General features: G+C 43.7%; 1 protein-coding gene across 7 annotated transcripts in view; it reads right to left on the bottom strand.

The window, feature by feature from the left end:
• Nucleotides 1-20,342, bottom strand: part of MYO18A (myosin XVIIIA) — a 572,782-nt gene that overhangs the window by 281,546 nt on the left and 270,894 nt on the right. For all 7 annotated transcript variants that reach the window (XM_082245147.1, XM_082245143.1, XM_082245145.1 and 4 more), the window contains 2 exons: nt 19,100-19,276; nt 9,059-9,149 (listed from right to left, as the gene is read on the bottom strand). In XM_082245147.1, coding sequence (XP_082101273.1) covers nt 9,059-9,149; nt 19,100-19,276 — 268 coding nt within the window. The remainder of the gene's footprint in view (nt 1-9,058; nt 9,150-19,099; nt 19,277-20,342) is intronic.

Here is a 20,342-nt window from a genome sequence, read left to right as displayed (position 1 = left end):
GCAATAAAAAGAGCTTTCGTTTTTTTTTAAAAAAAAGGAAATTGGGGAAGGGCTAGAAGCTTTGGGGGGGGGGGGGCTTAATTCTATACCTTCACATCCACATGACTTCAAGACTCACAAGGTAAGGATTTTCCTTACGGCCCATGTTGTGGAATTTTTGCACGGTCTGAACTGGAAAGCTGTAAGTATCTTTTGCTTAGATTTGTAAAGTCAGGTTTTTTTTCTTATCAAAATGCATTCTATGAATTAAGATAAAAGCCTTCTGTGTGCCACAGCCCCCTTCATACTTACCTGAGGTCCCTCTCTGTCCAGCGATGTCCAGGAGTGTCTCAGCCTACCGAGATTCTCCTTTGTGATTGGTTGAGACACAGCAGTGACACCACTGGCTCCTCCTGCTGTCAAAGTCAGATAGCCAATCAGGGGAGAGAGGGGGCGGGGCCAGGTCGGGACTCCATGTCTATATGGACACAGGGAGCGGTGACTCAGCTCGGGTACTCCCATAGCAAGCTGCTTGCTGTGGGGGCACTGAACAGAAGGGAGGGGCAAGGATCACAGAAGAGGGACCTGAGAGGAGGGGGATCCGGGCTGCTCTCTGCAAAACCAACTGCAACAGAGCGGGTAAGTATAACATGTTTATTATTTTTAAAGGAAAATAAAACGGGACTTTACAGTCACTTTAATCTGCCTGGTTAAAATAAAGACTTTCTTATTTAGAAAACATAGTTGCTTAATATGTAAATTGCTTCTAGAAACACCATACTGTTTTTGGATTGGCTGTCTACAATGTATGTCAACTGGGAAAGCCAATCACAGCACAGTAAGAAGGAAAAATACATTATGGTGAAAGGGATGATAAAAAATTTGTTTCAATAAAAATCTGTATTTGCCTGTAGAAACTTAAAAAAAGAAGGGCCTTTTGATGGCTATATATTACTTGCTAAATCCCCAATAAATGTAGTCCTACTGTTCACAAATTTGCCTGTGTCCATTCAGTATATCATTTTCTTTTTATAAACAAGTAATGGGAAGCCAGGACAGGGAGTCAGCAGTCCTGGCCAGGAAAGCAGCTATAGCAATCCTTGTGGTGGAGGACATCGAGAACAATTAGGGTCCCAAAGAAAAACGCAAAGTTGAAAGGCTAGTTATATTTTATTAAATTAAATTCCCAACAATTTCAACCATATAAAGGCTCTTTCACACAGGTGCCAAAAACATTACTTTTAAAGTATAACTAAAGGCAAACTTTTTTTTTTTTTTTCATTTTAGGCAGAGTGTATTAGAACCCCGTTCAGTTTTTTATTGCTGTCTGTGTCCCAGTTAGGAATATTCACCTTCTCTATTTGTCATGTTTACTATTATCATTGAAAGTAAAACAGAAAATCCAAAATTTCGGGTTGTCCCCAGAAAAGTAATAGCGGTGAAACATTCCAATGGGGACACTTATTCTGGTGGCCTGAGGGTCCCCAAGGAATTCCCTTTATTTGCAGGGTTTTCCTCTCATTTCCTCTTTGGCTATGGGACAGGAAGTAAAGGGAAATCTCCGCAATAGGACACAGATGGCGAAAAGAAATCTGACAGGAGGTGATAACCCTCCATTGCTATATCCAAAATGAAAAAAAAATAAAAAATTGCCTATAGTTCTACTTTAAGGCCTTTTTTCTTTCTTCTTTATTTTTTATTGATCTGAATGTAACCGATTTTTTTCAATAGGCCTTTACACCCGGATGAGTAAAATCTCAATAAACTAATGTTGCATTTAGATTTGTAAAGAAAAAAAAATTTGCATTACTGTGAAGGTACTTTACACACAAATACACATAGCTAGAAGATTTAAGTTTTTTTTTTTTTGCGCAGGAACCTTCTGCCAGGAAGATCAGGTGCTCATACATCAGTATGACATACCACATCCAAGGAAGAAAACTCCAGAAAAAACGAACCGAGAAATCATTTTTTATCTAAAAACAATTTTTTAGGATTTTTTTTTTTTTAAATAACGTTATAACTTATAAACTTATTTAAGAAGTTATAACTATCTACTCTGTGCAATGGTTATGCACAGAGCAGACCGATCCTCCTCTTCTCGGGTCTGCTGCCGGTACTCCTGGCTTCTCCCCCCACTGACTGCCCCCCTAGCAAACTGCTTACATAGGGACACTCATCAGTGCTCGCTCACGTGCACCAGTCTGTGTGTCCATTGACACACAGCACAGGTCAGCCCGCCCCCTATCTCTCCTCACTGGCTGTGATTGACAGAAGCAGAAGCCAATGGCTCCCATCGCTGTCTATCAGACAAGGAGGAGAGGGAGAGCTGTTGCTCTTGTGCACATCGCTGGATCGAGATTGGGCTTAGGTAAGTATTTGGGGGAGCAGGTGGGAGAGCAGGCCAAAGAGGGTTTTTTACATTAGATTGTAAAGTCTTGTTTTAAAAAGAAAATCCTCCTCTTCTTGGGTCCCTCTTTGCTGCTCCTAGCCCCTCCCTCCTGTTGAGTGGCCCACACCAAGCAGCTTGCTATGGGGGCACCTGAGACAAGCTGCAGCTCTGTGTGTCCACTCAGACATGGAGCTGTCATTTGGCCCCATCCCTCTCTAGTCTGATTGGCTAACTGACTTTGATTGACAGCAGCGGGAGCCAAATGGCGCTGCTCCTGTCTCAGTCAACCAGGAGGGAGAGTCCCGGATGGCCGAGGGACTCGTGGACATCGCTGGACAGAGATGGTTCAGGTAAGTATTAGGGGGTGCTGGGGAGGCTGCTACACACAGAAGGCTTTTTATCTTAATGAAGGGGTCCTCGAACTATGGTCCTCCAGTTGTTCAGGAACTATCATTCCCATCATGCCTAGTCATGTCTGTGAATGTCAGAGTTTTCCAATGTCTCATGGGATGTGTAGTTCCGCAACAGCTGGAGGGCCGTAGTTTGAGAATCCCTGTCTTAATGCATAGAATGCATTAGGATAAAAAAACCTTCTGCCTTTACAACTCCTTTAGGAAATTCCAGCTTTACAACCACTTTAATCTAATCTGCATAAAACTGCATTAAACATGTTACAAATCCAGGCACATGAAACGCGATGTATGATGAAAAAGTAATTTATGCTGGTCCCCTTCAGTTAAAAGTGTGTGTAATTATGATTAGTAGATCCAAAAAAAGGAGCTAAAGTTACATGCAAATCATACATTTTTCTGTAAAATGTCACGTTTGGAATTCTCATCCTATCACCTGAGTCTACCCAACGGTAAGACAGGCCACCCACCTAGCCAAAAGGACCAATAGGGAAGAAGGCAAGGCAGGAGGAAGCAAGGCCAAGTTCAATTTTTACAGGAACAGACAAATTTAGTATATACCTTCTGCCGCCTACATCTTTGGTTCTATGGGTCATCGGTCATACACTTTTTAGTAAATACCACCTTTGCTTGGGCATTTTGTCATTAAATGCTCAGTATGAATTCTTCAATTATGTGACAGGGTTTACTTTAAATCAAAGCTTCTTTTGCTTAAAGAATAAGAGTGCAATTTTAACACGTTATAAAAAGCCTCTGAATAAGATAAAATATGTTAAACATATTCCATTCTCTGATGAACTCCACCAATCAGTTCCTTTTAAATTAAATATAAATAAACAAGGAGAATGAAAGAGCCGTTTAGTAGTGACGATGGGTACAGGCCTAATCGGTGAGCGGCGCCCAGTCCTTGATTCTAACTGAGCGTATGCCCTTACCCTCACTCAACTGAGAAATAAATCACCTGCTTGATGGATGATGGCAACACAATCCATTTAAAGAATGAACATGAACAACAGTGATCAGACTGCAATTCACCTGAACAGAAGACTGATGCCCTAGTTATCAGCACACGGAGAGCTGTTCTATGTGAATACACACATTAGAGAATCAAAACAAAGCCAAAATGAGGTTCTAAATATAGGGGAAAAGCCGTAGTTTAATCATTTAATCAATGGTGAATTTACTAGAGAGTGAAATGTATGGTATTAAAAGGCACCGAAGATACTAAGGCATGTTAAAGCTGAACATGCCTTAGTAACAATCTACACAATCAAATTACGAATTATATTTTGCACTTTGCACAATTACTGGGACTATTGGACGATATAATTAATTTTTTACAACTTTTAATTCATTTTTTTATTCTCCAATGTTGGATACCATTTTTTATGACGGTCTATTTTTTAGCACTGCATTAATTGTATTTATTAGGTACTTTATTTATAATTACCGTATATGAGTATAAGCCGACTTTTTCAGCACATTTATGCTGAAAAAGCCCCCCTCGGCTTATACTTGAGTCACTTACCTGTTCTCCCTGGGGCTGACCGACATGTACACTGCGCATGGGCCGCCGCCGATTGGGAAAGCCCGTATGCACTCGGCCATTCTCGGGCAGACGGCGCATGCGCAATGACGTGTAACACCGGGCAGCGCCATTTTTAAATGTAAGGCACCTCGGGGATGGGTAAGTAAGACCCCCTCTGCATATCCTGCACTATGCCTCAGCCCTGCACCATGCCCTCAGCCCTGCATCTTCTGCACCATGTCCGCAGCCCTGCATCTTCTGCACCATGCATCTCCTGCACCATGCCCTCAGCCCTGCATCTCCTGCACCATGCCCTCAGCCCTGCATCTCCTGCACCATGCCCTCAGCCCTGCATCTCCTGCACCATGCCCTCAGCCCTGCATCTACTGCACCATGCCCTCAGCCCTGCATCTCCTGCACCATGCCCTCAGCCCTGCATCTCCTGCACCATGCCCTCAGCCTCTGCATCTCCTGCACCATGCCCTCAGCCTCTGCATCTCCTGCACCATGCCCTCAGCCTCTGCATCTCCTGCACCATGCCCTCTGCATTTCCCGCACCATGCCCTCAGCCTCTGCATCTCCTGCTCCATGCCCTCAGCCTCTACATCTCCTGCACCATGCCCGCAGCCCCTGCATCTCCTGCACCATGCCCGCAGCCCCTGCATCTCCTGCACCATGCCCGCAGCTTTTTCCTCTCCTGTACCATGACTGCAGTAGCCTCTGCATTTCCCACCCTAGGCTTATACTCGAGTCAATAGGTTTTCCCAGTTTTTTTTGTGGTAAAATTAGGTGCCTCGGCTTAAATTCGGGTTGGTTTATACTCGAGTATATACGGTAGGTTATATTTATTGTATTTGCACCAGATCTTATTTTTTGCACATATGACACTTTTCTTTTTGCACACCACACTTTATTTCTAGGCAGTGCCACCATACCTTTCCTTTTTCACCATTATAACACAATTAATTGTACTTTTAAAAGCAAGAAGTGTAAGTACCTGAATTTCACCTGATATCAGCCTATAGCAGTCCCTGTACAGCAGGACTGGTGTGAGGGAGGAAGAATTAGCACAATGAGCCAACCAGTTCATGTACTGACAAGCAGCATGCCAATAGGAGGAGGATGACATGTGACACAGAAATGACCTCATGCCTGTACGGATTCTCCTTTCACTGTGAAGTGTACTGAATGATGCTGCCAATCAGACCAAGGACATCTAGTAGCAGAAAGAGTACTGCAGGAGAAATCTCTTGATTGAAGGTGGATATTGCAGCAAATCTGGTGTTGGTATATTAGCTTTAATATACTTTTTTTTATCCTGTTCTTATCTGCTGGACTTTAAGATATGTATGTATGTGCTGTTATTTTCTACTTCAGCATTAAATAATTGTTTCTTCTTTTTCACAATGGCCTCCCCTCCTACCTACCAAACACTCATTAACTTGCATAAATTAGCCTGAGGCAAAATTACACAAACAGCAGTTGGCTGGCATAGGACAAACAAACAAGATTCTTTTAACATTCAGCCACAATAGAGAAGACATAGCTTCCATCTAATTTCTTAATTTTCATCCATTCTAATTTTTCTCTGCCTAATGAAGCAAGCACATACCTGCTAATATATCTGGACTTGCTGTGGGGAAAGGTTATTGTATTTTGTTTTCACGCATCTACCCTGGCATTTACTAGGCAGAAGTGGTCTATTTAATAAAAAAAAACTTTTCACATTCAGGAGAGCCTACAGTGTGTGGTATAAACTATAAAGGAAACTTCTAAAGTGAATCAAAAAATCAATTTCCAAATAAAGTTTCCAGTTAGTATGTCATTGGGTACAAAAACACTAGTGGCATGTTTGTGCCATTTCTTCTTCCTGTTTGATCTGATGTGCATGAGGCCCTCCGCACACTGTCAAAAAAAATCCTTATTTCACGTTAACAACTATCACATTCTACCTCCTACAAATCCCACAAAGGCACGCTTCTTTCAGGAGCTCATCTCCGGTTGAGGCATGCGTACAAGGTTTTGCTTCACAGAATGGCAAGAAACATCTACATCAATTGTCAAATCCATAATCAACAAGTAGATGGGCACTGCATGATAGGATTTACCATACATATAAAATTCTAAACAACCATCCCTACACTCGATGTTACTAAGCTCTTGAGACAAAGCAGGGAATTAATAAACTAAGCTTCCTGTAGGAAACGTTCAGAGCTGGCATGCACCACATTAACTAAGCAGATAGATCTGTTTCAGGTCTGTCTGTACCAGTGTATTTCAGAGAAAAAAAAAAAAAAAAACAGTGCAGGTCTGCACCTGATTAACAGAGGGAATACGACAGTTTCCCACATAGAAAACTGCTGAATATTCCCCTTGTCCTATGGGATGTGAGCTGTCAGTAGACAGCTTACATCCCTCTCTCTGCCTGTGCACTGATTACACAGTACAAGCATCTGCTTTTTGTTCTAAAGCTGGGAACACACGAGCTGAAAATCCTCCGAAAACAGTCAACTCGGCAGAACGAGGCCAACTTTCAGCCTGTGCTTACAGCTCCTTATCCGACGGAAGCCAGTCTCACGCCCAGCTTCTGTCCTACGGGCATGCTGGAGAACCAGCATCCCATCAGAGCAGGCGGCTAAGCACAGGCGGTCCACCTTTAGAACAGGCGGTTCCCCTCTTCAAAACACAGCTCAGCGTAGAGATTGCTTCACTTACATTGGATGTGTTACTACGGCAATATGTGCTTTTTTTGCTTCAGCCCACTGGGTTGAACGAAAAAAAAATCTTCCTGTGTGTACCCAGCTTAAGTTTATAAGAGTTGTGCAAACACTGGGATTGCACAACTCTTTGTTAATTCCTCCCATAGTTTACATATTGAGTGAGTTTGTTTATACGCTACATTCACATCAACCACTTATCAGTATGAGGCTAAACTCTTTATAACAGCATAGCGTGCAACACAATAGCACATGCTTGTTCTTTAACAACACATGCTTGTTTTGGATCGGTGATTCAAAAGTATTGAAGTCAGAGGCAGCCAGGCAATTCGCTTTTTTTTTTTTAAATGGGGATCGCAACGGCAGGCCACATACAGTATGTCTACCAGTTTGATTAGAATTTCAGCAGCAAAACCACCATCCAAAATTTCAATTCAATAAATTCTGTTCGCGGTTACTGAAGATTCTCTGTTTAGCATCTCATATATATATATATATATATATATATATATATATATATATATATATATATATATACACATACATACATATATACATACACATATATATATATATATATATATATATATATACACATACACACACATATATATATATATATATATATATATATATATATATATACACACACACACACACATATATATATATATATATATATATATATATATATATATATATATATATATATATACATATACATATACATATACATACATACACACACACACACACACACACACACAGGCATACCCCACTTTTAAGTACACAAATGGGACCAGAGCATTTATGTAAAACGAAAATGTGCTTAAAGTGAAGTACTACCTTTTTTCATTTCTCAATGCATGTAAATACACTAGCTAGCTCCATAGGAAATCTTGGTCAGATTGACATGGCACTGCTCCCAAACCATAAGTGACAAGGACACCAAGCTTGGGGAGCATGTTAAGGGGATCCAGGACTATGACATGGTAGATTACCTAGGCAAGCTGGCCAGCCACAAATAGGATATGTTTTAGTCCTGGTTTCCCTCCTCGGTTGCTCCCTAAGTTTGGTATCCCTGTCAATTATGGTTTGGGAGCAGTGCCATGTCAAGCTGACCAAGATTTCCCATAGACGCCAATGTTAAAACCCGGGAGCAGTGCCATGCCAAGCTGACCAGGCTGTGTCTGTACTCCCGAGTGTACGTAAAGTGAGTGTACTTAAAACGGGGTATGCCTGTATATATATATATATATATATATATATATATATATATATATATATATATACAGTAAAACCTTGGATTGCGAGCATAATTCGTTCCGGAAGCATGCTTGTAATCCAAAGCACTCTTATATCAAAGCAAATTTCCCCATAAGAAATAATGGAAACTCAGATGATTCGTTCCACAACCATTTATTCACAAATCCTTCAATTTATAGTCCATATAAAAAGATTATGGACACAGCGATAGGTTGTGTTACCATACAATGTCCATCCACAAATAGCCGCTTCCACAAGGGGATTGGAAGCAAAATCCAGCAGGAGCTACAGGGTAGCAATATGGTTCCATTTAATGAAGGTACAACATTTAGCAACTCACATGGTTGATGAATAAAACAGGCACATCTAAGTATGCAGGCATCCGGGGTAAAGCTGTTCACATAGACCATCTTCTGCACCGCCGGCTGCCAGTCTGTAATCCTGCCCGGGAAGACCACCCTGCAGTAAAGCGATCTGAAAGCGAGGGGCAGCATGGAAAGGATGACGTAGATGACGGTGCGGAGGAGGGTCCTATGTGGACAGCTTTACCCCTGATGCCTGCATCCTTAGATGTGCCTGTTCCAATCATCAGCTGTGAATTGAGGCTACTTGTATATCAAGACATCGCTTGTATATCAAGTCAAAATTTATTTGAAAATTTTGCTTGTCTTGCAAAGCGCTCTTAAACCAAGTTACTCTCAAACCAAGGTTTTACTGTATATATATATATATATATTTATTTATTTTGATCACCCTAGTTCCATACCTGTTTGTCAGCGAGATGAGCAAAGTGAAAAGCTCCGAGTACAATCCAGAGGCCATGCCTTCCAGACATTCCAAAGCAGACAATTTGGGACCTATGCAGGCAGATAAAAAATAATAATAAAGTGAATATATAATTTACATAGCAACACTAATGAGTTAACTTGAGTGTTTAGTGAATACTAGCCAATGAAGGAAGTCACAAATGTAAGCAGCCTGTCTTATGAATAGACAAACCAAGGACCAAAACATTTTGAATGAAAGTTGACTGGTTAGTGTTGGCAGCAGTGTTTATTGATGGTAACAAAAAAGGGTTTATCATTCTTCTGGCTGTGCTATCTGGCAGGGCTATTAAAATCTCAGGACTAGATGGACAGAAATGTATAAAACTTTGGCAGGTGAATAGCGCTCTTATACATATTCCATCTGTGTATTTAAATGTTTAGATTTAGAAAAGTAATATTAACAATGCTTAGTAATGTTTCAGAAAATGTTGTTGCGGTGTTTAGTTTGTATTATATAGGATATCTCACAAAAGTGAGTACACCCCTCACATTTTTGTAAATATTTTATTACATCTTTTCATGTGACAACACTGAAGAAATTACACTTTGCTACAATGTAAAGTAGTACAGCTTGTATAACAATGTAAATTTGCTGTCCCCTCAAAATAACTCAACACACAGCCATTCATTTCTAAACCGCTGGCAACAAAAGTGAGTACACCCCTACGTGAAATGTCCAAATTGGGCCCAATTAGCCATTTTCTCTCCACGGTGTCATGTGACTCGTTAGTGTTACAAGGTCTCAGTTGTGAATGGGGAGCAGGTGTGCTAAATTTGGTGTTATCACTCTCATTCTCTCATAATGGTGACTGAAAGAGAATCTGAAAAAAAAATTGTTGCTCTACATAAATATAGCCTAAGCTATTAGAAGATTGCCAAGGCCCTGACACTGAGCTGCAGCACAGTGGCCAAGACCATAAAGCAGTTTAACAGGACAGGTTCCCCTCAGAACAGGCCTCGCCATGGTCGACCAAAGAAGTTGAGTGCACGTGCTCAGCATCATATCCAGAGGTTGTCTTTGGGAAATAGATGTACGAGTGCTGCCAGCATTGCTGCAGAGGTTGAGAGGTCAGCCTGTCAGTGCTCAGACCATACGCCGCACACTGCATCAATTTGGTCTGCATGGGTGTTGTCCCAGAAGGAAGCATCTTCTAAAGATGATGCACAAGAAAGCCCACAGTTTGCTGAAGACAAGCAGACTAAGGACATGGATTACTGGGACCATGTCCTGTGGTCTTATGAGACTTATTTGGTTCAGATGGTGTCAAGCGTGTGTGGCGGCAACCAGGTGAGGAGTACAAAGACAAGTGTGTCTTGCCTACAGTCAAGTATGGTGGTGGGAGTGTCATGGTCTGGGGCTGCGTGAGTGCTGCCGGCACTGGGGAGCTACAGTTCATTGAGGGAACCATGAATGCCAACATGTACTGTGACATACTGAAGCAGAGCATGGTCCCCTTCTTTGGAGACTGGGCTGCAGGGCAGTATTCCAACATGATAACGACCCCAAACACACCTCCAAGACAACCACTACCTTGCTAAAGAAGCTGAAGGTAAAGGCGATGGACTGGCCAAGCATGTCTCCAAACCTAAACCCTCTTATGAATCTGAGGGGCATCCTCAAATGGAAGGTGGAGGAGCGCAAGGTCTCCAACATCCACCAGCTCAGTGATGTTGTCATGGAGGAATGGAAGAGGACTCCAGTGGCAGCCTGTGAAGCTCTGGTGAACTCCATGCCCAAAAGGGTTAGGACAGAGCTGTAAAATAATGGTGGCCACACAAAATATTGATACTTTTGGCATTTTCACTTAGGGGTGTACTCACTTATGTTGCCAGCGGTTTAGACATTATTGGCTGTGTGCTGGAGTTATTTTGAGGGGACAGCAAATGTACAATGTTATACAGGCTGTACACTCACTACTTTACATTATAGCAAAGTGTCCTTTATTCAGTGTTGTCACATGAAAAGATATAATAACATATTTACAAAAGTGTGAGGGGTGTACTCACTTTTGTGAGATACTGTATGTACATAGGAGGCCACCATACTTGTTTATTACCCTTTTCTAGGCTCATGTGCTTTACTGCTCCTTCTCTTAATGCAAGTTTACTGTGCAAGGCTAGGCTACCAAATTCTAGCGAATAACACAAAATGCATATAATGGAGGTAAGATTCAGCATTCTTTCACTTTACTGATGCTGGCACTACTGTGTGAAAAGGGACAGGTGGAGCAGACCTATACACACACAGGTTAGAAGGGTCATTGTGTCTATTATAGAACGGAGGTCACTGTCTTGAGTCTAATCAGCCTGAGGCACCTTATCATTGAATCACTTATGCATTGAAGAATGATTCCCAGTAATTGAAAACTTGAAGCAAAATGCAGAAAAGGAAAAAAAATGAATAAAGGAAATGTCAGATGAACATGTGAGGCCGGGAAAGAGATGTTTCATTTAAAAGCTTGGATTTATACATTTTAAAAAGGTTAGAAGATTTAAAGTCAACATAAAATTGTAGAGATTAGGGCTTGTGAGTCACATCTCAGGGAAAAGTCAAACCAGGCTTTAAAAGGCAGACAATCCGCCTTATTTCTGTTTATCTGGTGCTTTATTGAGTTCTTAATGGGATCTAAAGATGTGTTAAGATAAAATAAAATCAATCTGGAAATTAAAAATAAAGTATATGTGACCCCCTTACCTTATAAAACAACCCATTCAGTTTCAGGGCTAATTATCACTATATGCAGTTACCGCATGGTAAAAGGTATGTAACCACAGGGACAAAAAGCAAACAATTGTTTCCAATGTGTCTCATTCCCAATGCACCGCAGCCTAGGGCTACGCTGAAGTGTGCTGCATTTTATCGCAGCGAACCACTGCGAGTCACACGGAATGAACAGCAACGCAGAGCATCACACTGCTGTACATTGTTGTGAATGAAGTGTACATTTTGTGCACATCAAATAAAGTTAGGACAAAACAAATGTGTTGTGTAATTACAGCCTATAATAGAAATGCAAGGCAAAATGTGTGTGTGTGTGTGTGTGTTTGTGTGTGTGTGTACATATAACATATATATATTACATATGTGATTACATAGAGGGATTTTTGACTTACCGTAAAATCCATTTCTCTGATCATTGACGGACACAGCTCCTGATTCTTCTTTACTAATGGGTTATACTGCCCCTACAGGAGTAGGACACTAGGCAGGAAAAAGCTTGACTATGCCTATGGGCAGCCCCAGGGGGTATACACCCACTCTCAGCTATAGGCACTTTGTTACAAGCAGTGTCAGAAAAAAGCCAACTCCACAGAGGGGTGGGTATGTGTCCTTCAATGAACATCAGAGAAATGGATTTTACGGTAAGTCAAAAAAATCCCAGTTTCTCTTTCGTTCATTGACGCACACAGCTCCTGATTCTTCTTAACCATTGGAACGTCCCAAAGCTTCATGAGGGTCGGCAAAAAAAGCAGAAAAAAATTCCCGAGGCTAACCATAGCCAACCAGGTAACATGGAGCTCAACCATAAACAACTACAGTAAAGCTCACCTGAAAAAAACAATACACCCTCAAAGAGGACCAGGTTCTCTAAACAGCAGCCAGGAAAACCATGCGGCCAAAAGAAGCATCTGCAGATGTCAACACATCCACTTTATAAAAACTTTGTAAAAGTGTGCACCGACGACCAGGTGGCCGCCTTGCAAACCTACGTCACTGACGCTTGATGAAAGAAAGCCCAGGAGAAACTAAGCGCCCTAGTAGAGTGCTCCTTGACCGGAAAATGGAAGAACCTGACCCCTGATGCAATAGGCCTAAACCACCGTCTGTCTGCTTCATCTGGAAATGGTAGTAGAAGAAGTGAACAACCCTTTGTGAGGTCCGTCCGTGAGCACAAATAGAGAGTCTGACTTCCTAAAAGACTCGTAGCTGCCAGGTACACCCTAATTGCCCGGACCACATCCAAGGCATGCAAGGTCATTTACTTTGAATATTTAAGCCTGGGACACAGGGAAGGCAACACAATGTCTTCATTCAAATGACAGTCAGAGACCACCTTAAGAAGGAATGAGGGACAGGAGCGAAGCACCACCTTATCCTTGTGAATCACCAATAAAGTGAACAACAGGATAACGCCGCCAGTTCCAACACCCTGCGCGCAGAGAAAAAAGACCACCTTCCTGGCAGCGCCAGCAGGGAAACCTCCCGAATATTTTCAAAGGGAGGAGTCTGTAGAGATGAAAGCACCACATTAAGATCCCAGGGCAGCAACAGAGCCCGCACTGCAGGTAACAAATTCCGAGCACTGAACAAAGGTACGCACCAGGGAGTGTGAGGCCAAAGGTCATTGGAAAAAGACTGCCAATGCCGATATCTGGCCCTTGATGGTACTCAAAGCCAATTTCTGTTCAACCCCCCATTAAAGGAAGGTTAAGATCCGATCCACTTAAAACGAGCGGGAATGAACCCCAAAAGACTCACACAACGCAATGTACGTCTTCCACCTACAATGGTAGATCTTCCTAAGAGTAGATTTCCTAGCTTTTAACAGCGTAGGAATCACCGACCCAGACAAAACTCCATACTTCAGCACCTGGCGTCCAACAGCCAAGCTGTCAAAGCCAGCAACTGTAAAGCAGGATAGAGGATCGGTCCCTGGGACAGCAGATCCTCTCTGAGAGGAAGCCCCTAAGGAGCATCGTCGACCAGCCATACCCGATCAGCGTACTGAAACCGGTGAGATCAGTCTGGACAGAATCCCCTCTGCTTTGATCCTGCACAGGAGTCGTGGCAGAAATTTTAGAGGGTTGGAATGAATCAGCTCAGCTGCTGGCTACTTACCGAGCCATCAGGACACTACTTGTGCCCCCTTGGTGATTGACATAGACCACGGTCGTGGCATTGTCCAAATGAATTCATATCGGACACCCCTGAAGACAAATTGTCCAATGAGCCAGACTAAGGATGATCACACGGAGTTCTAGTACATCAATCGTCAGTCTGGACTCTGCCAGACTCCAGACCCCCTGAGCGCATCTGTGCCAAGGACACCTTCCAACCTGGACAGGCTGGCATCCATGGTGACAACCGTGCAGTACAGGGGAAAAAACTATTTTCTCTGTTAAAGTGCCAGAGAATGAAGCCATCTCTAGAGACCGTGGATCCTTGTCCCATTTCACCAGAATCTCTTTAGCAGAGATCTTGTGTGGAACTGTGCAAACAGACTGCCTCGAGAGTGGACACCATCAGGCCCAGCATCCGAATGCAATCCCTGCTGAACAAAAGAAGCTATATTGCCTCCTCTAATGTCTGGAGTTTTTCCAGAGGAAGAAACACTCTGGCTGAGGCCAAGTCCAGAGTCAGACCCAGATAGTCCAGTTTTTATAGACAGAGCCAAAGCAGACTCCTGAGGGTTCAGAATACAATCGAACTCCCTCAGAGGTCACAGAGCAATCTCCAGTTGTCCATCAGAGCAGTCAGAGACTCCGCTTGCAGAAGATCGTCCAGGTACCCCAGTACCACGATCCCCTGCTGACTCACGATCCCCGCTGACTCAAACAATGCCAGCGTAAGGGCCAACATTTTTGCGAAGACCCGAGGAGCGTAGACAAGACCAAAGATCCAAGCCACAAACCGATATTGCTCCTCGCCCACGGCAAAACGGAGGAAGCGTTAGTGGCCGGCACATATTTAAATGTGCAGGTAGGAGTCCTTGATGTCGACAGAAGCATGAAGAAATCCCCCTGACGTAAGGACGTCACTACCATGTGAATGGACTCCACGTGGAACTTCTGTACTCGCACCAGCAGTTTAGCGCCTTGGGGTTCCAGAATTGGACGTACCTTGCCTTTCTTCTTGGGAACTGTAAAGAGGTTTGAGTAAAATCCCCTAAAAACGTTCCAAAATCGGAACAATCACCCCTTGAAGGAACAAGTCTTGCAATACCCCAAAGAGACCTGTTAGTAAGCTGGGGCCAAGTGCAGGTTGGAAAGGAAGAACCTTTTGGAGGATAAGACCGAACTCAATCTCATAGCCCGGCCGAATAACTTCATGGAACCACACGTCCTATATCAGGGAGGTCCATGGATCCGGAAAGATATGGCCCCTTCATGCAGGGGCAGTCTTTTCCGCAGATCTGGTAGCGCCCGCTCATGGCCTTCCAGAACAGGTCCTCTTGGAACCTCCGGTGGAGGCCTTGACTTTTGATCCCTTGTCTTGAGACCCTGAGGGACAAAAAAAACCCTCTTCTGAGCCAAAGAGAACTGCCCATATCTAAGATGGGGCTCCTTGCCCTTGGTAGCCTGCGGAAGAAGAGTACTCTTCCTGCCTGTGAGACCCTTAGTGATGTCATCCAAGGAAGCTCCAAACAGGTAATCCCCTACAAGGGGGAGATTAGAGAAAACCTTCTTAGAAGTCTGGTCTGCAGACCAGCATTTCAGCCAGATAATACCCCGAAGAACCACTACTGATACAGACAGCCTAGAAATCAAATGGAGCCGCATCCAAGAGGCATCACAGATAAACTGTAGCCCCTGGACCAACTGATCCGCCAGCTCTGCAAAGACAGGGGGAAGCGGTTTCCCCTCCAGGTTCCGGGGTTAAAGTTTAGCCCACTCGGTCAGAGCTTGCGACACCAGGGCAATAGTAAATATTACCTAAGTGCTGAACCAGCCACAGCAAACATATGGCAGGCCAGAGCCTCTGCCCTCCTATCAGCTGGATCTGTAAAGGCCGGGGACTCCTTAACCGGAATGAAGGTAGCTTTATTTAACCTGGAAACTGACGAGTCCACTACAGGTGGGACCATCCCCCTTTAATGCAGTTAATCCTCATAAGGACACCGCAAACAAAAAGCGCTTAAGAACCACTGCATTTTGGACAACCCCAATGTTTTGTGACAATGTTGTCAAAGTAAGCGGAAAAGGGAACACCCTCGCCGCTTTGGACTGCCTGCGGGTGCCAAAAGGGACCGGCGCCTCCGAAGCAGCATCAGCCACAACCTCCATTTTTAAAGTGTCACGCACTGACACAAACAGTGCATCCACCAGCTCCTTTTTATGTGCGGCTAGAGGAGCAGTGGAATCATCCTCACTAACTGAGCACTCAGAGTGCATAGATGCAGACCCACTAGGGTAGCTATATACTAAGCTCACACGGAAAACATATCAGGAGAGGCCACGAACTGCAATCCCGCAAAAGGGGATGCCGACCAAGGGCCCACGAATGGACCACCTACTGGACCCCGCAAAAAAAAAAAAGGGGGTCGCCCTCCGAGCCCTTCATAGAGGGCATAATAGGAAATAACCCCCTTAAAAGGGGGCCGCCTGCTGTGAAACAAACACGCAGGCAGGGTACCCTGATGGTCCCGCAGCGCTAAAATGGGCAGGTGCCCAAATAATAATGGCGGCAAGGATGTCATTAAAAAATGAAGCGCCCCTACAGCGCCACCCCTTCCAAGGGAGGCGCCAAACTGACCACATGGCCTAGCAGGCCATGGCCTAAATTTTTATGGAGGCCCAGCCGCAAAAGCACAGATTCTAGCCCGGCAGATGCCCAAAGGAAGAGTGTGGGCTTCAGCTACAAGCACTGGTGCCGCTCCCCAACGGAGGCACCTGACTCAGTCGCATGGCCTAGTAGGCCGCAGCCTAAACTTTTGTGGGAGCCCAATCGCTTGGACGCAAGCCCCAGCGGAGCTGACCACCCAGGGGCAGCGGAGGGGAAGGCAGATGTTAGGCAGTGTCTTCAGTCATCCTCACAGGGGCCACGTCATGTAATTTTCGACTAGTAGGCCGCAAAGCAGCGGCCTACATTTTCGGCCGGATCAGGCCGCGTGAGGCACTTACCTGTGACTGGGGGGGGGGGGGGACAAAGACCCACAATAACCACCGAAGATTTTAGAGGGGCTGTGGGGGAGGCCGGGGGTCCCACTGTCCCAGGGAGGGGCCCATGTCCAGCCCAAAACTCTCCAGGAGTAGAGGGGGACAGCTACTTACCATACCAGGAACAGACCACCGCTCCATCGTAATGTGGGTGCTGTTCGCCAGGAGAAACAATGCGACTCAGGCCGAGGCCAAGTCGCATGCGTCCTTGCGAGACATTTACCTCGCAGGCCAGCCAATGTCCAGTGGGGCTATGTCACGGCTGACCTAGCGCGGAGATGTAGTCTGCACACGCTCACTGGCCAGACTGGGGGGACCCCTCTGGATCTAGATTATGCAGTCCGTCGCCCAGTCTGGCAATTGATTGTATATTCTCACAGGAACAAAATAACAAAGATAGGAAAAAATTAAATTTAAAAAGAAAAAAAAAAAAAATCGCCAGGACCAGAGGTCCCAGCAAGGCACTAGGTCATTACTCCTGACTAGGCAGAGAAAAACTGAGTGCCCATGGCTAAGAGTGGGTGTATACCCTCTGGGACTGCCCAGAGGCGTAGTCAAGCTTTTTTCTTCCTAGTGTCCTAATCCTGTAGGGGGCAGTATAACCCAATGGTTAAGAAGAATCAGGAACTGCGTCTGTCAATGAATGAAAGACAAAATGATTGTTCTCAGCTGCATAAGGGGGCTCAGAGAGCTGGGGGTGCAGACTGCAGGGGGGAGTGTCAGCAGGAGGCAGTGAAGTAGCAGTACGCTGATCTACCCATTGAATGGCTGTGCAAAGGGGTGTGTCAGCACAAGCTAGACCAATGGAGGACTGGCAGGCTGTGCTCCCAGTACAGACAGAAAACTCATCAGACTGGGATGGATGTGCTTCCATGCCTAGTGTGGTCGGTTTGAAATAGGAAAGCAGAGGGACTGGCAGGATCTCCAAGTATTTCACACAAAGGAAGCAATACAAAGAGAACAGGATGCTTTTTAACATGGTACAAAAGACACTTACCAGGAATATGAAATGCTGGAGTAACAAGCACAGTCAATAACTGTGTGAGATAAGTCTCATGGTATCTACCACTCTTATTTTTAAGCAACATATTAGTTCTCGGATGGCTTTTATATTAAAAACGGATTGGGTCTATTACTACCACACTTATACTCACCTTCCCTGTGCTCCTCTGCAGTTTCATTTTTCTGGTAATCAAACCCCTTGTTATCAGACAGTGTCGGGGCCCATGACAATAATGACACTGTCCTCCTTGTCACATGACAACGTGTTTGGACATGACGATAGGCAACTCAGGCCCCAGCACTGTATCCTGGGATCAGCTCACATGCTCTCTCATACCTGAAGAACCAGGTATTTGTAAGAGGTGATCAGAGCAAGAGTTTTCAAAAGCAGCTGAAAATCAAGTTATCAGCAGGGCTTTAAATAGCCCTCACACCTCAAAAAAAGTTTTTTTTCAAAGCAGCAAATTACACCGGATAATTTATTACATCAGAAAAGAAGACAACATCCCCCAAACAATACTGTAGTAGTAGTATGCAATGTATGTCACCTCAACAGATCCATTACGGCTTTTTCACACAATTGTGATCTATGAAATATGCTACAAAATAGAAGTGAATATTTATATGTATACTGAATTAGCCATTTCATTCCAAAGAGATTCATAGCCAAGATATAATACTACTAAATGGCTTTATCAGATAAAACGGATTCTTATTCAGCTTGGTCCCCTAGTTTATAACAAGAAGATATGCAATTTCCTGTACACTTGTCGGAAGCTTTTACTGTACTGGAGCACCTCTGGGTCTGCTTCATGGTGATTTAGTAGAGCTATGTTAATAATATGATTCATAAGTAGCTAAATAGAAAGTGGGTAGGAGTAAGCTGTAAAGTAATGTTGCTTTCTTATCATTTAACAATAACTCCATGTAAAATAAAAAAGCCAAGCCTTTTCAGCTAAGACAAACTGTAATTTGCAGACCAGTCTGACATTAGACAACTTAAAAATGTCTATCTATGCAAATACATTCTGCAGGTTGTAATCAAATATTTAATATACGTACTGCATTTGTAGTGTCAAATATAGAGAGAAGCAGCTTACCAGAACCGTCTCCTTGGCTGGCATCATCGAGTCCTTGGCGGAAGGAGGTTGACTTTTGGAGGGTGCTGGTTTTAGATTGGTGTTTGAATATGGATGAGGAGAGTTCTTCCAGTGAACAGCCCAGGAGATACGCAGCTTTCTGGGCCCATTCATGGCGTGCAAATTGCTTCCTGCCACCTTTTGGGGAAGAGATTTTTTTTTATCAGTCTATCAGCTGGGCCATTTTTTGTGTGACTAATATACTACAAAATAGTCAGAGCAGAAAAAAAAACATTTTGAATACAGTTTTGGAATGCTGTTATTGCCACATTTGAATACAGCAATGATTCCTGGACCCCAAACACTTAAAATACACAGATTGTCCTATTCTACAGCTGTCCATATAGGTAAAGCTTTTTCTTGTTCAGCTTTCTGGGCTGAACGAGAGCGATATATAGATTTCCCTATCCATGTTAACCAGAATGATGGAGGAATCTATCCCTGTGGGCTATTGTAGTCTGACAACCGACACCGGTGGCTGTTAGAATACCCGAACACTTACTGGCTGCAGTCATTGTTTAATTGACTTCCTATGTCTGGTTTGTTTAATATCTCATAGTTTGCAACCCATGGCTTGATTTGTTCAGGCAGTGTATGGGCAGTATTACACATGGAATAATTCCAGCTTAAAGTGGTTGTAAAGGCAGAAGGTTTTTTTCTACCTAATGCATTCTATGCATTAAGGTAAAAAAAAAAAAACAACCTTATGCATGCTGCTTGCACCCATCTCTCTAAGTATCTTAGAGTATGAACCTCCATGACCACACACCTTTTTCACGACTGCATTTGTCTGCATCTAAAATCTAAGACCATAAACCTTTTTGGGTATACATATTTTATTACTGCATCCATTTACATCTCCAAAAGAAATTACCAGTACCCTCTGCATCCTTTTCTATTTCTCATTGAACTACACCTTTAAAAATGACTATACGGTTTGATTACTATTATTATATTGTATTATTATTGTCGTTTTTAGTATTTTTTATTGTTCTGACCTAAAATGTCTCTAGGGGTAGGCACCCCCCACAATGCACATGACTTCTACATTGCCCATTGACGAGGTGGGCGGGCGCTTTCTGCACACGCCCCACAGGAGGAGGGTCTGACCCCAATCTGTGTCTTTGTTTCAAATGCCATTGTTTAGTATTTAAGTAAGGGCTTAGACATGCTTTTTCAGGCTCTGAGGAAGAGGCTAAGCCTC

This window comes from Pelophylax lessonae (genome assembly GCF_965119305.1).
Source record: "Pelophylax lessonae genome assembly, chromosome: 2".
NCBI lineage: Eukaryota > Metazoa > Chordata > Amphibia > Anura > Ranidae > Pelophylax > Pelophylax lessonae.
The sequence above is the reverse complement of the archived record's forward strand: the minus strand, read 5'-3'. Positions and strand labels throughout refer to the sequence as shown.